Source organism: Puma concolor, chromosome C1 (assembly GCF_028749965.1).
Source record: "Puma concolor isolate L17-30 chromosome C1, mPumCon1.1.hap2, whole genome shotgun sequence".
Classification (NCBI taxonomy): domain Eukaryota; kingdom Metazoa; phylum Chordata; class Mammalia; order Carnivora; family Felidae; genus Puma; species Puma concolor.
Window position 1 is genome coordinate 126636302 of NC_141674.1, and position 21292 is coordinate 126657593.

General features: G+C 46.1%; 1 protein-coding gene across 7 annotated transcripts in view; it reads left to right on the plus strand.

The window, feature by feature from the left end:
- MGAT5 (alpha-1,6-mannosylglycoprotein 6-beta-N-acetylglucosaminyltransferase) overlaps positions 1-21292 on the plus strand; it is a 336396-nt gene that overhangs the window by 117152 nt on the left and 197952 nt on the right. For 3 of the 7 annotated variants that reach the window (XM_086715203.1, XM_086715200.1, XM_086715207.1), the window contains exon 3: positions 9791-10173. In XM_086715203.1, coding sequence (XP_086571329.1) covers positions 9933-10173 — 241 coding nt within the window. In that variant the 5' untranslated portion in view covers positions 9791-9932. Of the gene's footprint in view, positions 1-971; positions 991-9790; positions 10174-21292 lie in introns of those variants that run through there. The other 4 variants (XM_086715204.1, XM_086715202.1, XM_086715201.1 and 1 more) reach the window with 2 other exon arrangements.

The following is a 21292-nucleotide window of genomic DNA, read 5'->3' on the forward strand; positions in this document are numbered from 1 at the left end:
GTAAGGTCCTCCTAATTGGTTAAGACAGTAGTTCTTAACCAGGATGCTTTTTTCCTTTAGGGAACGTTTGGCCGTGTCAGGAGGCATTTTTGATGGTCACAGTTGGGAGTGGAGGGTTCTAATGTCGTCTAGTGGCGGAAGTTCAGAGATGGTGCTACACATCCTACAGTACGCAGGACAGTGCCCCATGACAAAGAATTATCTAGCCCCAAATGTCAGTTATGCCAAGGATTGAGAAGCCCCTGGATTAAAGGAACTTACTATATTTTTCAAAAAGCTGTGCTTTTTGCTTTGTTTTAATAGATGTTTTCTGAATTCTTGGAGTTGCTGTGGTTTCACTTTTTTTGGATGGGAAATTCTGTGAACTGTGAATAACCTATGGGCGTGGTGAGTGAAACTCACAGAACATGTGACGATCTTATCTGATCCACCAGCGACAGCTTCATTCTTACTCCTTTGTCCACCTTCCACTTTGTCCACCTGTCCAGTAGTGTGCACACCCAAAGAGGCTAAGCCAGAATGAGATCAAGTGTTGGTTTCCAACTGTTTGCCTTCCCTACCACGCCCTCTGGTGGAGATGGCCCTCTGTGAAATGGCCAGAGGACGGTTGGGAGTGAGAATGAGGGCGGGGTTAGAATAGGGCCGGCAGGAAGGAGGGCCTGTTCTAGATGCAAAGTCATTAACGTTATTACTGTATTCGAAAATTAAGTTTGCTATTGATGCTGGATATGGAGCCCTGAACTGCATTCGGGAGGCAATGTAAGTGCAAGGCAAAATACCTACTTCAGATGGGTGGGATTGGAGGTTTCTCTTTCCCCACCCACTGAGAATGCAGGTGCTGCAGCATAAGAAATGAAAACACTGGGCACAGGACTCTCTTGGTTTGATTGCTTCACATGTAAAAGGGACTGGGCCATTTAAAACCCAGACATAAGAGAAGAACAACACTGAAACCCAGACATGAAAAAAGCTTCCCCAAGTATCCTAAAGGTGTGTTGCTTTAATGGGTGTCTTTCAGTTAGTGACTCAAAATAGGACTTATTTAACCAGGTCTAAAGGGAGCAGGCTGTTTTCACTGAGAATGTGTTTTTCCTGTTTATAAAGAAAAGTACTAGAATGGGTCAGAGGGCCAAGTCCTGAAAGTGGAAAGGAAGGGCTCCTGTTCACACCTGTTGGAGCCAGCACTGCAGTTAGTTCCTGAGATCCTTTGCTCCCCAGGATGGGAGGTGAGCTCAGTGGTCCTCACAACTGTCAAGGATTCCCACTTGAGATTTGGGGCTCTTGCTGGGGGGGCCCTACAACTGGTTTCAAGATGGTGGTACTGGGCGTATGTGTCAGGGCCCTCCAGGTTAGTGAATAACCTCAGAGCCACTCCCCAGGACTTTGGACTTACTTTGGAGGGAAAACGTGCCTTCTGTTTCCTTCTGTTCTCCTCAGCCTCTACGTTTAATGGCACGAGGCCACCCTATTTAGAGCAAGAATCTCCCCCCAGACCGTCTCTATTCCCTATACTAGTAATGCCGTTAATGTGTATTTTTCTTCCTATCTGTTGATTCTTCCAACCCCTTGAGGTTGGTGGGACATGGCATTAGACTTAGAGTTCCTGCATATCACTGGAGTGTGATTTCTGATTTGTGTTTCATATTGGTAAGTCTCTTCCATTTTGAGTTTCTGCAGGCAGCTGGTTAGATGTGGCTAGGTATGCTGGAGACCACATCGCGTTAGGAAGCAGGACCTGGCTTGATTCTGACTCTAACTGGAAGACATAACGTTTTCTGGTCCTCAGTGTCCTCTTTTGTAAGTTGAGGGTCTGTACCTAGTTACTGTTTTCCTAAGAAAGACCTAACATAGTGTCCCAGTCTGTCTGAAGGTATTTTACATATTTTAATTCATCATATTTCCTTTAAAAGTCGATTAGGCCAGTGAGTTGCTCTGGGGAGTGCAGTGGGTTGTTTGGTAAGATGGTGTATGGTCTTTACAAGGTTAGGACCCACTTGATTTCTGTATCACATTTTGGTTGCAGACTTGTGGAAACACAGATTCATCTTGATGGCAAATGGTAATGATGCCTGTTATTTTTTAAAAGTAGTTTCCCAGAAGCACCTGGGTGGCTCAGTCAGTTAAGCACCTGACTCTTGATTTGAGCTCAGGTCATGATCTCATGGTTTGTGGGATCAAGCCTGCATCGGGCTCTGTGCTGACAGCGTGGAGCCTGCTTGGGATTCTCTTTCTCTCCCTCTCTGGGGAGTCAGACAAAGAAGTCTCTGAAACTTAAAATTTATGACTGACCCACATCTAGCATTTAATTAGGGTATCAGACAGTTCTTTGTCATATAGTTTTATATGAATAGATATGTAGTCTTGAATTTTATAGAACAAATAAGCAAACAAAACCACTGCCAAGCCTTAACATTCTGACCAAATAACATAGAAATTCAAAGTTCAAACTCCACATGTACAAAGATAGCTAAGGAAGTTTTGTGTAAAAATTTTCCTAACAGATTTTTTTAAAGAACATATTTTAGGGGTGCCTGGGTGACTCAGTAGGTTAAGCATCCAACTCTTGGTTCCTGCTCAGGTCATGATCTCACGGTGTCATGAGTTCGAGCCCCATGTCAGGCTTTGCACTGGCAGCATGGAACCTGCTTGGGATTCTCTCTCTCTACTCTCTGTCTGCCCTTACCCTACTCGTGCTGTCTCTGTCTCTCTGAAATAAATAAATAAATAAATTAAAAAAAAAAAAACACATTTTAGTTTTTTTATTTTTTATGTTTTTATTTTTGAGAGAGAGAGAGCGTGAGCAGGGGAGGGGCACAAAGAGAGAGAGAGAGAGAGAGGGAGCCACAGAATCCAAAGCAGGTTCCAGGCTCTGAGCTGTCAAGACAGAGCCTGACACAGGGCTCAAACTCGTGAACTGCAAGGTCCTGACCTCAGCCAAAGTTGGATGCCTAATTGACTGAGACACCCAGGCGCCCCCAAACGAACATACTTTAAATGAAGAAAACCAAAATTCAAACGAAAACATTTCTGGAGCCTCAGAGATGGAAACCTCTCTGGGAACCCTGAAGTCCTTTAAGCCACAGTTTGAAAACCAGTAACTAGGATCCTTTACCCCCTACTCATCCAGCTCTGACAGTGTTCTGTGCTTCTGTGACTTCCCGCCTTTCATACATGTAGAAACTGAGACGGACTCATCTAGGATAACATGGCGCCAGTGAGTGGAGCAAGCTGTAGACCCAAGGTTTCCAGGCCTGGGAGCGTGTATTCTTTTGGCTCCTCCTCACCACCCTTTCTGGCATCTTTCTGTGATCATACCATCTTGGATAACCGGTTATGAAACAAGCACCCACCCCCCCCCCCTCCCCCCCTACTTTTTCCCCTTCACGTCTCTTGTCTTAGATACCTTTTTGTTCCCACAGTCATTGTCCCTTCTGGAATTTTTTTTCTAGAGGTTTGTGTTTTTTTGTTTTGGTTTTTTTTTCTTTCTCTTTTATTACCTATCTGCCACCATATCCTCTGTAGTTTAACCCCATCTAATCAGGGCACAGTCATTTCCCACTGCGATGTGACAAGATCTTGGGGTAAAAACTTCTGACAGGTAAGGTACAAATATAGACTCAGAGTGCCCGGGTTCTTTGTGGTTCGCACCAGAAGGAGGTCTTGCAGGTCATTGCTCACTTGTGTTTCTTCATCTCATTTCTACCATCCTGCCCTTTCATCTAGCAGACATTTAATGACCATCCACTGTGTGCAAGATACCACTATTCCTTGCGTTTCCTGTCTTTAGGGTGCCTATACACCCTGTAGCAGAGATGTAAGAAAGGATTATCCTATAGAGTAGTAGGTAAGAAGCCCCTCAGAAGAAGCACAGACTGCTCTGAGTGTCCCAGGGAGGATAAGCTCTCTTCAGTTTAGGGAGTCATGGGAGGCTTTATGCAGAAGGTGGGGTTCAGTTGTGAGATATGGGCAGGATTCCCCAAGGTGACATGGATGAGCATGGTTGACTTAGGATTTCTTGAATGTTACTGCACAATAGGAAGGAAGATAGGAAGTAGTTAAAGTGGTACGTGGTGCGTGGCTAGGACAGAAGAGGGATGTGGATGACTTGGTTTGAGCACACCTGGCCCATGTGAATGTTGGACCAGCCAGCTGTGAAGGGATTGTCCTGTGGGGCCGTAGGAAAAGATGAAATCTCTGTGGTTGGGGTTGGCATTGCTCCTGAAGGGACAGGCAATCCCAGCCTCCTTCATCTTCTAAAGAGAATGCTCCTGATGTAAGAAATGGGCCCCCGAAGGATATTGGATGGGTTCCTGAAGGAACTGCTTCCTCAGTCTCCATTGGAGCTGGACTGTTGTTCTCTGTGTTCGCACGTGGTTTGAGAAATTGGCATCTGGCAGGCAAAGCAGGCCTTGCCTTGTAGGGCAGCGTGTGAGGTTGATTGGGAGCTTGTAAGAGCAGCCGTGTCTGGTGAGCTGGTGGCAGATTTCTCCATGTAATTTCCTTCTCTTAGTAGGCCTGTGGTCAGCCCTTAGTAATGGTACCACTGGCCTTGACTGGGCTGTGGGGAATGGGGAGGCGGGGAGAGGTGGGTCCTTGCTGGGTCTGCAGTGGCCCATGCCACTGCCTTTCATTTGCCTTTCTCCTAAGTACAGCTCCTCTTCGTGCCCCCAACTTTGGAGGTGAGTTTGCTTTTTACAGTAACAGCTTTATTGAGATATGATTTATATATCCTAAAATTCTCTCATTAAAAGTCTATAATGCAGTGTTATGAATACATGCACAGGATTGTGCAACCATCACAATTAAGTTTGGAACGTTTTCATTATCCCCCAGATAAACCCTTGGTCGTCACCTCCCAATTCCTCCATTTTTCCAAGCCCTGAACAATGACTGCTATATTTCCTGGGTCTGTATATTTGCATCCTCTAGACATGTTATAAAAGTAGAATGATACAATATGTAGTTTTGTGTGTGTGTGACTGCTTTTTATCGCTTTGCATAGTGTTTTCAGGGATCATCCATGTTGTAGCACATATTGCAACCTAACTTATTCTTACTGATTTAGTAGTATTCCATTATATGTATTTTTCTCATCTATTTGTTGGTTGAGGGACTTTTGAGTTATGGGGGGGTTTCTGGTCTATTATGAACAAGGTTGTTGTGAATGTTTGTGTACAAGTTTTTATGTATGGGCATATACTTTAATTTCTTCAGGGAGAATTTTAGGAGCGCAGTTATCTGGGTCACATGGTAATTCTGTGGTTAACCCTTTGAGGAAGTGCCAGAATATTTTCCACACCAGCTACACGGTTGTACATTCCCACTCATAATATATAAAGGTTCCGATTTCTGTACACCTTCACCAGTACTCGTTTTTGTCTATCTTTTTGGATTATAGCCATTCTAGTGGGTATGAATTGGTATCTCATTGTGGTTTTAATTTACATTTCCCTAATGGCTAATGATTTTTCTCATCTTTTCATATGCTTTTACTTTTTAAATGAAGAGAACTGACATATTTACTTGCCAAAGATCTTTGATCAGTTTTGGAAAGGTGGAAGCCAGATTTTGTTGTGTGGAGGAGTGAATGGGAAGGAAGGAAATGAATGCTGCTATTTTTGAAGCACAGGAATGGAAGAAATGGGTCTTAGGGCATTGAGTGGCAGTGATGGACCTAGAAGCTTAGCTCATTGCAAACACACTTGGTGCAGACTTCTTCATGGAGTCGTGACCTTGGGCTGGCATTACTCAGGTTGGCAACAAGGGCTTCTGAGATAGACTGTCTGCCCTTTTAGTGTCTATTGGCTCTATTTTGCCAGAGGATTCTACCTACATTAGAAAGTCTGGAGACAGGCAGATTCTCTGCTGGATTGACTGCTTTTCGATCACTATTCTGTAGCCTCTTGATGAATTTTGTGGCCATTACTGATGGTGATCATTAAGTCCTTTCATGGCTCCAGCACCTTCTGGTGAGGATTGCTGTCCTATTGTCCTCCCTTTACTGTGGAAGTTAGGGGTGTCTTCCAGATAATGATTTGGAAGAGGTTTTTAAAATTCTATGTTGGTAGGAATTGTACAGATGAGTTCTAATCCACTTCTCTGCATGTGCTGTTGCTGTGCTAGAATAGGTGCTGTTATTTCACACTGTAGATTCCACTAGAGAAGAGACTATTCTGACAGCTCTGTGGTTACTTGAAATCTGGGACCTCAATAATCAGAGCTATTCTCTGAGTTTGGGATTGGAGATTTTCACTCCCAATTTGTATGTCTCTGAGCTGGTGTCATTTAACCTTGGCTGGCTTTCTCGACCACCTTTTTTGCCCCGCAAATGTGCCACCTGGGCAGTTGTGACTCTTCCCAAGGTCAAGGCAGAGAAGCACGCCACCTTCTACTGGGGGCCCTTGTTCAGTTTTTGGACCTGGCCTTGCCCTTGCTTCCACTTTGCAGCTTTTAGCTTCTTCACGGGATTCACTGATGAAGTGGAGTGGAGTTGCGTGTCTAAAAGTTAACAGGTAATTCTTGCATACATTTGGGGTTCCCCCTTAAAATAGTAAAGAAGATTGCCAGATGACTGTCATTTTAGTATAGCATCTAGTGTACTTGCCCTAGGAAAATCCCTTCAGCCCTGGGGTACAGTTGACTCACTGCTGTGAGTTATCAAACAGGAAGTGCAGTCACTTCCTAAGGACCCAGGGGCAGCCCCCAGTTCGAGTGGTGGCTTTAAAACAGAAGCCCCATGAGGCTGAGATCTCTCTTGTGTTGCTTGTTCAGTCCCTGGGGACCGGTGGCAGGAAGTGCTCAGGATCCACCATAGGAGTGGAGGAAAGAAAAGACAGGTGCTGCTCACCTTTATTTAGAAGGGCTGAATAGGGGCGTCTGGGTGGCTCAGCCAGTTAGGCATCTGACCCTTGGTTTCAACTCAGGTGGTGATCTCACAGTTGGTGAGTTTGAGCCTCATGTCGGGCTAACAGTGCAGAGCCTGCTTGGAACTCTCTTTCTTTTCCCCTTCTCTACTCACACTTACTTGCTCACTCTCTCAAAATAACTATATTCAAAAAAAAAAAAAAAAAGAAAGAAAGAAAGAAAGAAAAGGAAGGGCTAAATAAAGTGCCAGAGTGCCTGGAGGACAAGTTCGCTAGGCAGCAGGTGGTGTATTGTGCCCCTGGGGCTGGTGTCTTTCTCTGAGAATGCGCATGGAGGGAGGGTCCCTTAGAGGATGTCATGGGATCCCACTCAGGTGAAACTGGCAAATAATCTATATAGACAAGTGTTTTATTTTACTTTTTATTTAAGAGAGAGACTACACACATGGAGGGGTAGAGAGAATCTTAAGCAGACTCCACAATCAGCACAGAGACCAATGCGGAGCTCAGTCTCATGACCCTGAGATCATGACCTGAGTCGAAGTTAAGAGTCAGATGCTTCTTCGGGCTCTGTGCTGACAGCTCAGAGCCTGGAGCCTGCTTCAGATTCTGTGTCTTCCCCTCTCTCTCTGTCCCTCCCCTGCTCATGCTCTATCTCTTTCTCTCTCTCTCAAAAATAAATAAACATTAAAAAATTAAAAAAAAGAGATGCTTAACTAAGCCACCCAAGCGCCCTAACAGACAAGTGTTTAAACTGAAGACTAGCAAGGGACCTTATGGGCTGTCTGAAGGGCTGTCTGAAGCCATTGTGACCAGAGTTGGGGCTTGGGGAACAGACCAGGTTTGGATTTATCAGTGTGATCTGCAGAGGGCCAGCCAGGTAGGGAGAGCAGCTTGAGTGAATACGGGGAGACCCTGGAGAAGGAGTTATGGTGTGGGGTTATGGTGATAACTGACCAGCAGGTGCAGGGGGTGTGCCTGGGATGGAAGAATTGAAGTGTTACAGTATTGCAAAAGGGAGTTTGAGCCACACTGTATAGACAGTGCAGTGGTATAGCATAGAGGTGACATCCATCTGCCTGGGTCAGAGGCTCTCAGACTTGAGTAGGCATCAAAGTCGCCTGGGAGACTTGTTGAAGCACTGATTGCTGCCTGCCCCTCACCCACCCTCCAGAGTTGCTGATTAAGTAGGTCTGCGTTGGGGCCTGGGCATTTGCATTTCTCACTGGTGCTTCTGCTGTGGAGTTAGGGACCATGCTTTGCAGAGCCAGTTGCCTAGAATTCAGAGGGTGGTAATCTTGCTCTGTTAAGGGCCAGTAGTAAGTGTTTTAGGCTTCTGAGCTACATAGGGTTTCTGTCACATTTTCTTCTTTGTTGCTTTTTACAACCCTTTAAGCATGTGTACAAACAGATGTTGGCCACAGATAAACAGGCTGGTGGGGAAAGAGGGGTGGCATAGGGGAGACAGGGCATGGTGGGACAGGCTGTACTATCCTAGGCTGTCCCTAGCTTATCCTTCTGCCTCATAGCTGGTGACCTTTGGCAAGTCCATCTCTCTGTGCCTTTGTTTCTTCATCTCTAAAACAGATGATATTAGTAATTTTTACCATGTAGGACTCTTCTAACAATTTAGTGAACTAAGGCACAAAAAGCATTTATCCCACTCCCTGGGACATACCTAGTATTTATTTATCAGTTGCTGTTGGCAGTGATACTACAAGCTACTAATGGCTGTTCGCAGGTGAGGAAACAGTGAAAAGGAAGACCAACACAGATCTACCGTATTACAGATCCTGAAAGCCAAATGCTCCAAGAGCTCACCATCATTTCTTCTTAGATGGCCTACAAAGAAGAATGCTTTGAACTAAAACATAACGCACACTCTGAATACATCCTGGGTTAGTACCCCATAGGAGGTCACTGCTCAGCTTTTCCCTTGGCACACTTAGAAAATGGTTCCATTTGTAAGCTGGCTGGTCCTTGGGCCCAAGACTCTGATTGAGGGGTTGGAGAGTTTGGCCTACTTATAACCCATTTACAACCTCTACTTGAGCCTCATTTTTTTAGGAAGACTGATTTAAGACCTTGGCCCGAATAGGGCACCAAATAGGATCTGCCTGATCAGGATCGAAACTGTGCCTTTGTACCTCACATTTTGCTGCATGGTGTGAGTGAAAGTGAGAGTTACAGGAAAGGAGTCTTAATCACGTGCTCCATATTTTCTGAGTTGAAGTATGCAAATGAGTGCCGAGGTGCCTCTTTCACTCATGGTAGCTAAAACAGGAAGATCACCGGGTACCCTGGCATAGCTTCTCTGCGCTGGTGCCCAGGGAGAGGCCACCTGGTGGTTCCTGAGAGATCCAACTCCTCTCTCTCTGGACACTGCTAATGAGAGCTGGGCACACTTACGTAATACGGGGACTTTCTCCCCTTTCCTGGTCTAGCCCCCTGAGGAGGCACCCACTTTCTTGCTCACCTCTCCAGCAGCATGCTCAAATCTTTGCCAGAGCACATACTAATGACTTTGTAAGCTCAATTTACAGATGCACACGACTACCCCATGTTGATAGGGCTCTGCCCTCCACTTGGGTTTTTGCTGACATTCAGTAGAATACCCTTCCCTCTCCTCCCCACCTTGTAAAACAGGCTTCCTGTTTTTGAACTTGGTCCAGACTGGAACAGCCCTGCTACACCTGTTAACATAGTCAGACACACATTTCCTCCTCTGTATTTGTGCAGCTTTTGTCGCCTAGCCAGATTTCCCCTCTCAGCTTACAGATCTGGAATCATAACATAAGATATTGAACCAGCAAATGAAGAAAAAAGGAAGTTTGCATTTTGGAGCCAATTGAGTGAAAACGTGGCTTCTGGTTTGTTTCACTGTGTTTGGCCACGACCACTCTACTAACTTTCCCCCTTCTTCACAGCAGAATGGAAATGAGGAAAGGAAATCAGCTGACGCAGGAGCCGGAGTGAGACCGATGTGCCCACAAACCCAGCCTGCACCATGAACTTGTGTCTCCCTTCTGCGCTTTAAGAGCCAAGGGCAGGTGAAGTTGCTGGAGAGCAATGGCTTTCTTTACTCCGTGGAAGTTGTCCTCTCAGAAGCTGGGCTTTTTCCTTGTGACTTTTGGCTTTATCTGGGGTATGATGCTCCTGCATTTTACCATCCAGCAGCGAACTCAGCCTGAGAGCAGCTCCATGCTGCGTGAGCAGATCTTGGACCTCAGCAAGAGGTACATCAAGGCGCTGGCAGAAGAAAACCGGAATGTGGTGGATGGGCCATACGCCGGTGTCATGACAGCTTACGGTAAGCGCGGTGCTTCTGGGGCTTCTTGATGGGATGTGGCTTTGCCTCAAAGTGACTCCAGAGGCTTGCAGCCTTGGTTTTTATCGTGGATTGAGTGCCTCCCTTGCCACTGCCTTCGTGGCAGGGAGTTGCACACAGAGGGACACTTTTAGAAAGTTAAAGCCATGTCCTTGGGGAGACTGAGTTCTTGTGCACACTGACACTCAGTCCTAGGACCAGTGGGGGCAGAGCAGTAGCACTCAGTTGGTTGTATGTGCAGCTAGCTCCCTTTCCCGCAGCACATTTCTGGATTGCATGATCTCATCCGGGAGTATGATCAGGGAATGTAGAAAAATATTCTTGTTATCTTTCCCTAAACAAAACTTAATTAAGGCTGTGTGGTGGTAAGGTACAGAGGGTGGGGAGGAATGCAGGGTCGAAGGAGGACTAGGGGAGGAGGGTGAGGTAAGGACAGGGGGGGTGCTGGTGGGGGGGGGGATGAGAAACTCAGAGTCTAATGTGTGCCTCCCTCTGGCTGGTATGTAGGACACTTGGTCTTATGTGCTGGCTAATAGCTTTAGTCTTCAGCTTCTTCAGTGTTGCCTGCTCTTGTTTCTTGTCCTTGCCTCTCATTGCCCTTATTTCGAAAGAAGTCTTTTTGTACACGTTGCTTTTTTTTGTTGGGTACCTAAAAACTCTTCTAGAAATGAGGTTGAGGGGAAAAAACTACATACAGAATATTATTTATTTTTCTTTTGGCAAAAGTTATGCTTAATATAGAAAACTTTGGAAGCTGTAGACATGCAAAAGAGAAACCCAAGAATAAAGAAAATCACATATAAACCTACTCTAGGAACTAACCACAATTAACATGTCACTGTATATTTTTCTGATATTTTATGTATATGCACAAAAATATGTGTATATGGATATATGCAAAATACTTGAAAAAAAGCATACATACACAATACAAACAAAAATTGTAGATGAAATTTGGATCGTAGGACGTCGTGGGGCGCCTATCTCCCAGCTCTCCTATGATCACCAAGGATGAGAATGGACTTACTCCATAGAAGATGTCCTGTCATTCTTGCTCATTAACAAGTCTAGTCACTGAATGCAGACCTTAGTGCCCTCAGGGTTTGGGACCCAGAGGTGTAATATAAATGAGATGCAAGAATGGATTTGGCTGAGGTGGAAAGGTTCCCTGTTATACATTGTGACACCGCAGTTACAGACTCTAAAGTATATGAAGTTCAAATGGTGATTTCCTGAAAATGTATAGCAGCATTTTGAAGCTTGAATTCAAACACAGGAAGTTATACTTAATTTGACATAATTTGTTTTTCTTTTTGAAAGGATCCAGGAAATGTGGTTACTTTTAAATTTCAGCTATATGTTTTGGTAAGGAGAAAATGGTTGCTTTTAACGTAGAATGTGGAAATTTCTTTTTCACTGCCTACTGAACACTGTTAGTAGTGCCTACTGTTGGAATAATCACGCTGTCTGCTTTTAATCTGTTGGATTTGGCAATGTCAATAGGCATGGGCTCTCAATATGCCTGAATAAATGCCACCTTTTTTTGATATGATGGATTAAAAAATGAGACTCCATTTTGAGAGTCCGCACTGAAAAACAACTAGGTAGTTTTTCAGAGTGGATTTTTAAATAAATCATGGACTTCGGTCTTCTGTATTTCCCAAATATTGTAGGTAAGCCATCAGAACGAATAAATAAAGCAAATTGTCACCATTAGTGTCACTCATGTGTAACAAGTCCATATAACAAGTAAAATAGACACCTCTTTCAGGTTTGTGTTCGGTACATTCCGTGTTAAATATTTTGGGGAATAGGGGAGTAGTTCCTTTGTAATTTCCTCCTTCTGTTTATCTCAATCTGTCACACTTTTTCCGTGGGAAAGAAGAAAACCCATAAATGATAAATTTATAGAATTAAAATTTTCCTAGTTGTTTTGAATGTTTTTATTTCTTGTTTGCTGCTGAACATCTTCCTAGGCTAGGCTTCCTCGGTTTTCTAAAGGGTAGTGATCTGGTCTTAGCTTTCAACCTCACAGACCTCATGTGTTGTAGAAAGTTACCAGAACCCCAGAGTAGTCTGTTAGAACCTCAGCCCCACATTATATGCTTATAAACATAGGAGTTGGAGCTCAAAGATACTATGAAAATTGATTCCAATTTCCTTTCACAGATAAACCTTAGCAAAGTAATTTTTCTTTTTCTCAAAAACAACAAAGAAACAAACAAACAGGCCCTGTCGGCAAATGCAACACACACTGCTGTTTTTCTCTTTTCATCTCATCAGCTAGGCATGTCAATCAAAGTGGTCTTTGGAGCTGAGTTTGTGGAATTTAATTGGACTGTGCCTGTGCGCTTGAGGCATTGGATCATCATGTGGCGAAATCCCACTATAACAGTTTGTCACCTGGGCACTTGTGGCATGTGGAGCTAGATAATTGTTTGTTGTGGGGATTGTTCGTTCATGCAGGATGTTGAGCAGCATCTCGGGTGGCCCTACCCACTAGATGCCAGTAGCACCCCCCCTGGTTGTAACCACCAAAAATGTGTGTAGACATGGGGGGCAAAATTGCCTCCCTCCCCACCTTGGAGAATCACTGCACTAAGAGTGAAACAGCAAACACTAACAGCATCTTATGGAAGTTTTCAAGCAGATACCTGGTTCCTGTCACTTAAAATTGGACAGCTTAGCTTTCTCCATTTCTCAGTTCTGGGCACCAACAACTGGGATTTAGCAAGGCGATATAGTCCAGGGCCAGTCATAGAAAGCTGGAGAGCCATTCTGCTGATGTGTGCTTCCCCTGGAATCCATCAGTACCAGTTGTGGGCACATCAACAGCCAGGCAGCTCTGGTGGTTGATGTCAGAAGATGATGCCGGGGAGCCTGGGTGGCTCAGTCAGTTAAGCGTGTGACTCTTCATTTTGGCCCAGGTCATGATCTCACGGTTCATGACTTCGAGCCCCCCATAGGGTTCTGCACTGACAGCGTGGAGCCTGTTTGGTATTCTCTCTCTCCTCTCTCTGCCCTTCCCTTGCTCGCTCCTTGTTTGTCTGTCTCCCTCTCTCTCTCTCTAAAAATAAACAAATAAACTTAAAAAAAAAACACATGAAAAAAGATGCAGGGACTGCAGGATGTTCAGTGGTTTAGTTGGATTGGTGGAGTGGGGATGAAGACGCATGAGACATGGGTTTGCAATCTCTTTTTCGGCCACAGATGCAGCCCGTGTACAGAGCGCTGGCTAGACGTCTGCGCTGAGAGAATGAAGAACTGATCCTTTATGGCTGGGATCTGTGCCCACTACGAAGTAATCCCATTAATAGACCAGAAAAGAAAACCACCCTCTTTCTCCCATCCCCATATTGGCATCATCAGAGGCTCTCAGTATGCTACAAACGTGTCTTCAGTAGCCCTGGAAGGTATTTGAGGAATCGTAATAGCTAACTTTAGATTATTACTGATTTTTTAGAATCCCTGGCTTGAGGTCCTAGAGCTGAAGAGTTCAGCAAACTATTCCCTGTGGGTCAAATTCGGACTTCTGTCAGTTTGAGTAAATCAACTTTTACTGAAACAGAACCACTCCCAATTATTGATAACAACTGTAGTAACAGAGAAACATGGTAAAACAGGATTTATTTTACCGGACACCTAAAACCTGCTGACTCCATCTTTCAGTAGTCCCCATGATTCAGTCTGAAACACTCATTGGAGTGTCCCTCCTTGACTCCACAGTTTCCCAGGACTTCCAGGGTCTGAGCTATGGTCAGCAAGCTCACTGTGGGTCATAGCATCCTGTTCTTATTTGTAAAGCCTTTGGAATCCTCCTTGTCTCTCGGTTTGTCCTCTAGGGGTTTTTACATTACAATGGCAGAGTTGAGTAGTTGCCTCAGGGACTAAAGCCTAAAAGGTTTACTGTCTGCTCCTTTACCAAAAATGTTTTTTCTTTTTTTTTTTTTTTTAAAGTTTATTTATTTTGTGAGAGAGGGAGTAAGGGAGGAGCAGAGAGAGAGGAGTGGGAAAATCCCAAGCAAGCTCCTCACCACAAACACAGAGCCCAACTCAAGGCTCAAACCCAAGAACCATGAGACGACAACCCAAGCCAAAGCCAAGAGTCAGTCCAACCTACTGACTGAACCACCCAGGCGCCCCCCCTCCCAAATGTTTGTTAAGCCCTGATCTATCCCCAGGGGAGTCTATCTAAGGGATTTTGTTTGGTATGCTAAGACTCATCTCTGCGTTTGCATTCACTGAAGACATCCTTATAAGATGTACATCAACATGTCTTATTTCTCTGTCCTCTGAAAATGCCTCTGAGTGGCAGGTATGAGGTTAGTGGTTAGGGGGAGCCAGCCAGTTTGGCTTTGCCACATCCTGGCTGCATGGCCAGGGCCCTAGGGACCCATACTACTTTGAGAGTGGGTATCCGTTCCTATCTTACCGTGTGATTGTACCGTGTGAACAAGGTGCTGCATGTCAGGGGGTGTTAGTTTGATTAGTCCTCAAACGATAGCAGGACTTTCAAACTTCTCATCCCCCATCCTTGTTCTGACTTGAAAAGAGACTTCTCAACTTCTTTTGGGGTTTGGTAATTCAGAAGTAGTGCCTGGAACACGTCCCGGGTAGCCCGTGTAGAACAGTTGGAACATTCGTCCGTGGGGGATGGAGGGCGTTTCTCGTGTGCTCGTCTGTCAGTCCATTCTTGGGGGAATGTGCACAGCCAGGGCCTTCTGTGCAGCCTGAACTGCCTCTCCCAGGCCCGTGTGGCAGGGCCATGCCTGTCGCGGGGATTGTGTCATGAATTCTGTTACCCACCCTAGTCAATGCCCTTCTTATTTCTGAGGTGAATTGATCTCTGTCTCTGGTGGCCTGACCCGAATTCTGATGCTCAGTGATCACCTCTTAGCTATGACACAGGCCCGGTCCACCTGTGTTCTCTAAGTTAACAGGAATGGAACCCGGGGCAGTGAGAGACTACCTCCCTTTGTGGCCCATCCACATCTTATTCACGCTGACCTTTCTCGCCTGTTTGCTGCTCTGGATGCCGGGACATGGCTCTGCACTGGTCACCAGCTTTTCTGCCACCCCCTTCCCCTATGCCCAGTATTCTGTTTCCCTGCTGCTGGCTTCCCTGCTTGATCTCCTGCTCTGCCTTAGCTCCTGTCTCCTGGTCCCCCCTGACTTCTTGAGCCTCTGCTGTCCCCTTGATTGGCTGTTAGCCTTCAAGCCTAGCGCTTTGGGAAATGACTGTGCCCTTCACAGATATATAGCAGTGCTGTATAAGCTTTGTGCATACAGCTAGGAAAAGATGAACAAGGTCCTTGCTCTCATGGAGTCTGTGCTCATTATGGAAGGGAGAAACACTAACTGACATAACCATCAGATAGTAATAAATTCCAGGAAGAAAAATGACACAGGGATATGTGATTCTATTATTTTTTTAACGTTTGTTTATTTTTGAGAGAGCGAGGTAGAGAATGAGCAGGGGAGGGGCAGAGAGGGAGAGGGAGAGAGAATCCCAAGCAGGCTCTGAGCTTTCAGCACAGAACCCAGCGTGGGGCTCAGTCCCAGGAACCGTGAGCTCATGACCTGAGCTGAAATCAAGCGTTGAATGCTTAACCGACTGAGTCACCCAGGCGCCCCGGGATATGTGATTTTTAAAAAAAAGCACTTGAGGAGCTACTTGGAATGAGAAGGTCAAAGAAGGCCTCTCTCGGGAAGTGTCTATTAGCCCTACTGACACCAGAGGTTGCTGGGTAGGGTGCAGAGGTGGGGGCAGAGCTCAGTTGAGGCAGACGGCAGGGTGTTTGCCTAAGGCCTGCATGCACCCTCTAGGGACCCAACAGACTTGCTGTAGCTGAATGAAGTAAGCCAGGAACCATGTGGAAGGTGGGCCCTGTGGGCTGTGGACCTCAGTGTGATGGGAGAGGGAGGGAGGAAGGTGAAGGGGGATGGATGTTTCTTGTGAGGGAGCCTGGCCTGCCCCTTCTTGGGGGCTTTGACCCTGCACTGTTATCCACTGTTACCTCCACCATGGGAAGGGAGGTAAGTAGAAAGGAAGTGCTTCCTGTTACCTTAACGAGGTGGGGCTGCATACCGCAAGCCCTGGAGAAACATGGTAGGGTTTTTGGTTGCAGATCAAGGTGCAGCGGAGCAGTAACTCCTTTGGGCTTTAGGTGGCCCTCATTGACCTGGGGATTCCCATTTCTGAGATGTTAACATCACTTGGGGTTCTGCTCATAGGCTAACGGGAGACCCCCACGGTGATGCCAGTGTGGCTGCCTGAAGTAGCTCATAAAAGGTAGCCCCTGCCCTGTATTACAGACTGGGGTAACGTTTGGAGAGTCAGAAGAGTCTTTACATGTGTTTCATTCCACCTCTGCTATGAAAAAGAAGATGAAGAAAACTTAGGTTGGATTTCACTGGAGATAAAAAAGCCTGTGGGGACACCTGGGTGGCTCGGTCAGTTAAGCATCTGACTGCGGCTCAGGTCATGATCTCACGGTTCGTGGGCTCTGTGCTGACAGCTCGGAGCCTGAGGCCTGCTTCAGATTCTGTGTCTCCCTCGCTCTCTGCCCCTCCCCGACGTGCGCTGTCTCTCTCTGTCAAATATAAATAAACATTAAAAAGAAAAATTTTAAAAAGCCTGTGAATGGTGTTTTAAAATTTTACTTATTTGCTTTTTCCTTTTTGCCTCTGTTCCTACAAATAGGATCAAGGGCCTGTTGTGTTGGAGGGCTGGGGTGATAGGGAACACCACCACTGTCGAAGCAACGATGCTCACCCTTGAAGGAAACACACTGATTTGGAGGGACACTGGTAGGCAGAAAAAAAAAAAAAAAAGAGCTGGGCTGTTTGGTGTGTCTGAGGAGGACGTGATTACAGGGATGTGGCTGGTGTGATTAAATAAAGGCCTTTTCTGCTTTAAAAAGCTTAGGACCTAAACCAGGGCTCTCTGGGCTTGGGGCTTCTCCAGGGGTGTGTGGTGGCTGTCCCCCCATGTGGCTCTCCCCTCCAGGCTCCCCACCTCTGCAGAGCCAGGCCCGGTTCCCAAGCACGCCCAGCGAGGCCCCACGTCTGAGGAGCGCCTCAGGGGTGACAGTCAGAGTGTGTGTCTCCGGAAGGGACTGGAGCCTCTTCTGCTCCCCTGGTTGATGAGGCCTGTTGTTTCCTGCTTCACTGTTGCTTCAAGTCCCAGCTTAAGGAGAGAATGTGCGTGGTGGGGTGTGCCTCTTGGACTCAGGGTGTCCTGGGCCCTGAAGTGAGGTTGCTCCCCTTGCCTGGCGGCCTGTCACAATGGCGTGCCAGTGTGGCCACCCTCAAGAGCTGTTGACCCTTCCCCATCTGCCTAGAAGCCACAGCTGTCTTCTGGGACCGGCTGCGTGGTGGTGACTGAGCGATGCTGGTCCCTGAGAATCTGCCTTTGCTCTTCCATGTGTGTGCCTTCCCTCCCCCCATAGCTCCTCCTCTCCTTCTGTTCTTTCTCTCTTTCATTCTCGGTCTTCATAACGCCTAAATCTCCTATCGGCACATATTCGTTGGATTTGTTCATCGTCTCTCTCCCCCACGTAGCATGCAAGCCCCCAGAGGGCAGGGGTTTTTGCCTCTCTTTTCCCGCTGTAGCCCAGGGCTTAGTGCGTACCTGGCACTTTCTAGTAGCCAGAAGTGATTAGCAGCAGCCCCCTTGTCCTCACTCTGTGTGGAACAGTTACAGCTGGGGCTAATTTGAAAGTAGTGTTTTTAGTAAGACTGGGAAACAGAAAGAGATTGCCTGTGGACTGTCTGTCCAGGTGGCTCCAAGTAGCTGTTATGCATGATTCTGACCTGGGGGCGTTTATTCTGGAAGGTAGTTAGAGAGCATTTATAGGTGGCTACAGAAGGATTCCTTACCAGGTGTGTGATCTTGGGCAGGACACTGATGTAGTGTTTTGTTTGTTTTTTAATTTTTAATGCTTGTTTATTTTTGGGAGAGAGAAGGAGACAGAGTGTGAGCAGAGGTGGGGCAGAGAGAGAGAGGGAGACATAGAATCTGAAGCCGGCTCCAGGCTCTGAGCTGTCAGCACAGAGCCTGATGTGGGCTCCAGCCTACAAACTGCCAGATCATGGCCTGAGCTGAAGTCGGATGCTTAACTGACTGAGCCACCCAGGCGCCCCGGTAAATGAGGTTTTAAAAGACTGCTTCCTCTTTTTAAAAATAGAGCTATAATAATATCACTTGCTTCATAGGCTTGTTGTAAGGATTACATGTTACAAAGCTTATTTAAACACTTAGATTAGTGAAATGCATTCAGCGTGGTGAATTATCACTAACCTTGGCCTGCATGTACCTACATCTGTTACCACCCAACCAAAATTCTTCATGTGAACCGGACACTGTTTCTGTATTTGAACACAGGGCTTCAGGAACGTGTTCCTGTAGCTGTCCTCGGCATTGACAGGGGATGACCTGAGCAGAAGTAAGCTCTCCCCCGGAGGGAGGAAGGCAGGCTTGCCACTACCCTCCTTCACAAGCCTGGGTGAGGCTTATCTGCCAGAATCACCAGGCAGGCCTGCCTTGGCAGCACCCTTGCTGGGTCCCATGCTGGCCGGGCTCGAGGACAGCTGCCCTGGTCTCCAGACACATGCTGTTTGGCTCCTCCCTGGATCCCTTTTTAAAGCATGTTCGCTCCACAGAGTGACTTGAGCATTTTGGAAGTGGGAGATGTGATGGTCGTTACCCTGTTCAAAAGAGAAGGCTTTCCCTTGCGGGCTGTGAGATGAGCTGGATTTGGTGAGCTCACTTTGTCTCTGAAGAAGGCATTGCTATGGGTCCTGTTCCTGGTACAGGAGGTGAGGGAGAGGGAGTAGTGGGCTGTGGCTGCCCTTCCCTGACAGGGAGGTGTGGGCCCACAGGTCAGATCGGGACCCTCCATAGCAGTGGGCTTGACCTCCCAGAGCCCAAGTTCATTTCTCTTCTGTAGAAAGAGCTGAAATGCTTGACTCCTATTACGTGCAGCTGGCTAGGTGTAGAAAAATTGACACAACAGCCCAAGAGTTCCATTCTGGATATTGTAGATTCCATAAAGCACTTGATATCGTCAACAGGCTTAGATAAGATCTTTTCTCAGATTCCGCTGCCTAGAAAGTTCCTTAAAATACTAGCGACACCCCCTGTAGCACCTCAGGAATAGCATTTGCTTCTGGTATGCACTGGACTCAAAGCTTAAAGTGTGTCCTTGCAGCCTAACCCAGGAGAGAGCAGTAGTCAGCAATACTGAGCATCTGAGACATGGTGTGGGTGCCTGTGACAGCTACGGGAAGAGGGCATGTTTGTGACTTTAAGTACAGGTGGGTTACCCACCAGGTGGCTTTAAGAATTCAAATGGGAGGGGCTCCTGGGTGGCTCAGTCGGTTAAGCTTTGGACTTTGGCTCAGGTCATGATCTCTCCCTTCATGGGTTTGAGCCCTGCGTCAGGCTCTGAGCCTGGAGCCTGCTTCAGATTCTCTGTCTCCCTCTGTCTCTGCCCCTCCCCCACTCACACTCTGTGTCTCTCTCTGCCTCTCAAAAATGAATAAATGTTAAAAAATAAAAATAAAAAAGAATTCAAATAGAAGGCAGTGAGGGTCAGTCACTGAAATGTTTCTGGAGGTGTCTTCTTACCTGACATCAGGTCTTGGGGCCACTATCTTTGAGTTGTAAGGGTAGAACTCACTGCACTATATGTATTTTCAAATAGCGTTTTTTTGTTTGTTTGTTTTTTATGCCTTCATGATTGTTAGAGTACAGTGATTATTCATATAAAACAGAGGACACGTAGACTGGAGGTAATGAAAAACCTTGGACTCTTTTCGGCACTTAACCTGGGTAGGCTTGTTTTCTCTCCTAACATGAAAGAAGAAAAGTTCATTTTCAGCTTATGCAGCTGTTTGAGTCACCATTTCCAAACGATTCAGCACAAGATAGAAGATGCTGTCAATAAAACACACAAGGGCAAGGATGATCCAAGCCCATTTTTTTAAAATGTTTGTTTATTTTTGAAACCGAGAGAACATGAGCAGGGGAGGGGCAGAGAAAGAGGGACAGAGGATCTGAAGCAGGCTCTTCATCGACAGCAACGAGCCCCAACGCGGGTCTGAAACTTGCCAACCGCTAACCGAGAGATCGTCACCTGAGCCAAAGTCAGACACTCAGCTGACTGAGCCATCCAGGTGCCCTTACCATTCTTAGAAATAAAGAAGAATATAATGTAAAATACTTCTCACCTCCAAATCCAGATAAATTTTGATTTCCCTCCTGTCCTTTTTTAAAATGTGGAGAGATACATGCACATCTGCTCATTTCTAAAAAAAATTGGAATACTTTATGTGCAGCTTTAAAAACTCTTCTTTGTTGTATTTCCTTATGCCATCAGGTATTTTTAATGGCCATACATGTGTTTTTCATCCATCCATTCAAAAAATAATCAGTGAGCTCCTGATGTTAATAGCCAGTGGTGATAAACAGAGATGACAAGACACCTGTCTGCCCTCCCTGAGTTCCAATCCAGTGATTTATTCTCTTATGAATGGATGGACATAGATAACTTAATTTTTTTCTTGGGCATTTGGGTAGTGTCCCGATGTGTCTATAATAAACAACACTACAGTGTCCTTGTATGCGATGAATGGACTGTATTTTGCGTATTACTAAAACTGTATTATCTTTCTGTGGAAAGGTCATTTTAAAATTAAAAATACTTAACTGATGAAAGTTGACATTCCTGGCAGTGAGTGGAAATGAGAGGTTGGGGCTAATTCTTTTTTCATTAGCACCTTCCTTTCTCATTAGCGCCCTGTCTTTGCTAGTTTCTCCCAAGCAGCAAGTGAAGCCGTTTCTTGTTGGCACTCTGCCTCTCAGGGCAGCCTTGGTGAAGAGGGACTTGGATGAGGAGCAAGCACAGATGCAAATTATTTTTTGAAGTTCATATGCAAATCCTTGTTCATTGCACAGTTGGTTCTGTGTCAGCGAATCATGGTGGCCACACCTTAAACATAGCCAATCGTGGCTGTGCCCAGAGTCCTTGATTCGTGGGGTTCTATAGATTCTGGTGGAGTGCCTTGAGGACAGAGCCTGGTAAAGGTTGGCCTGGAG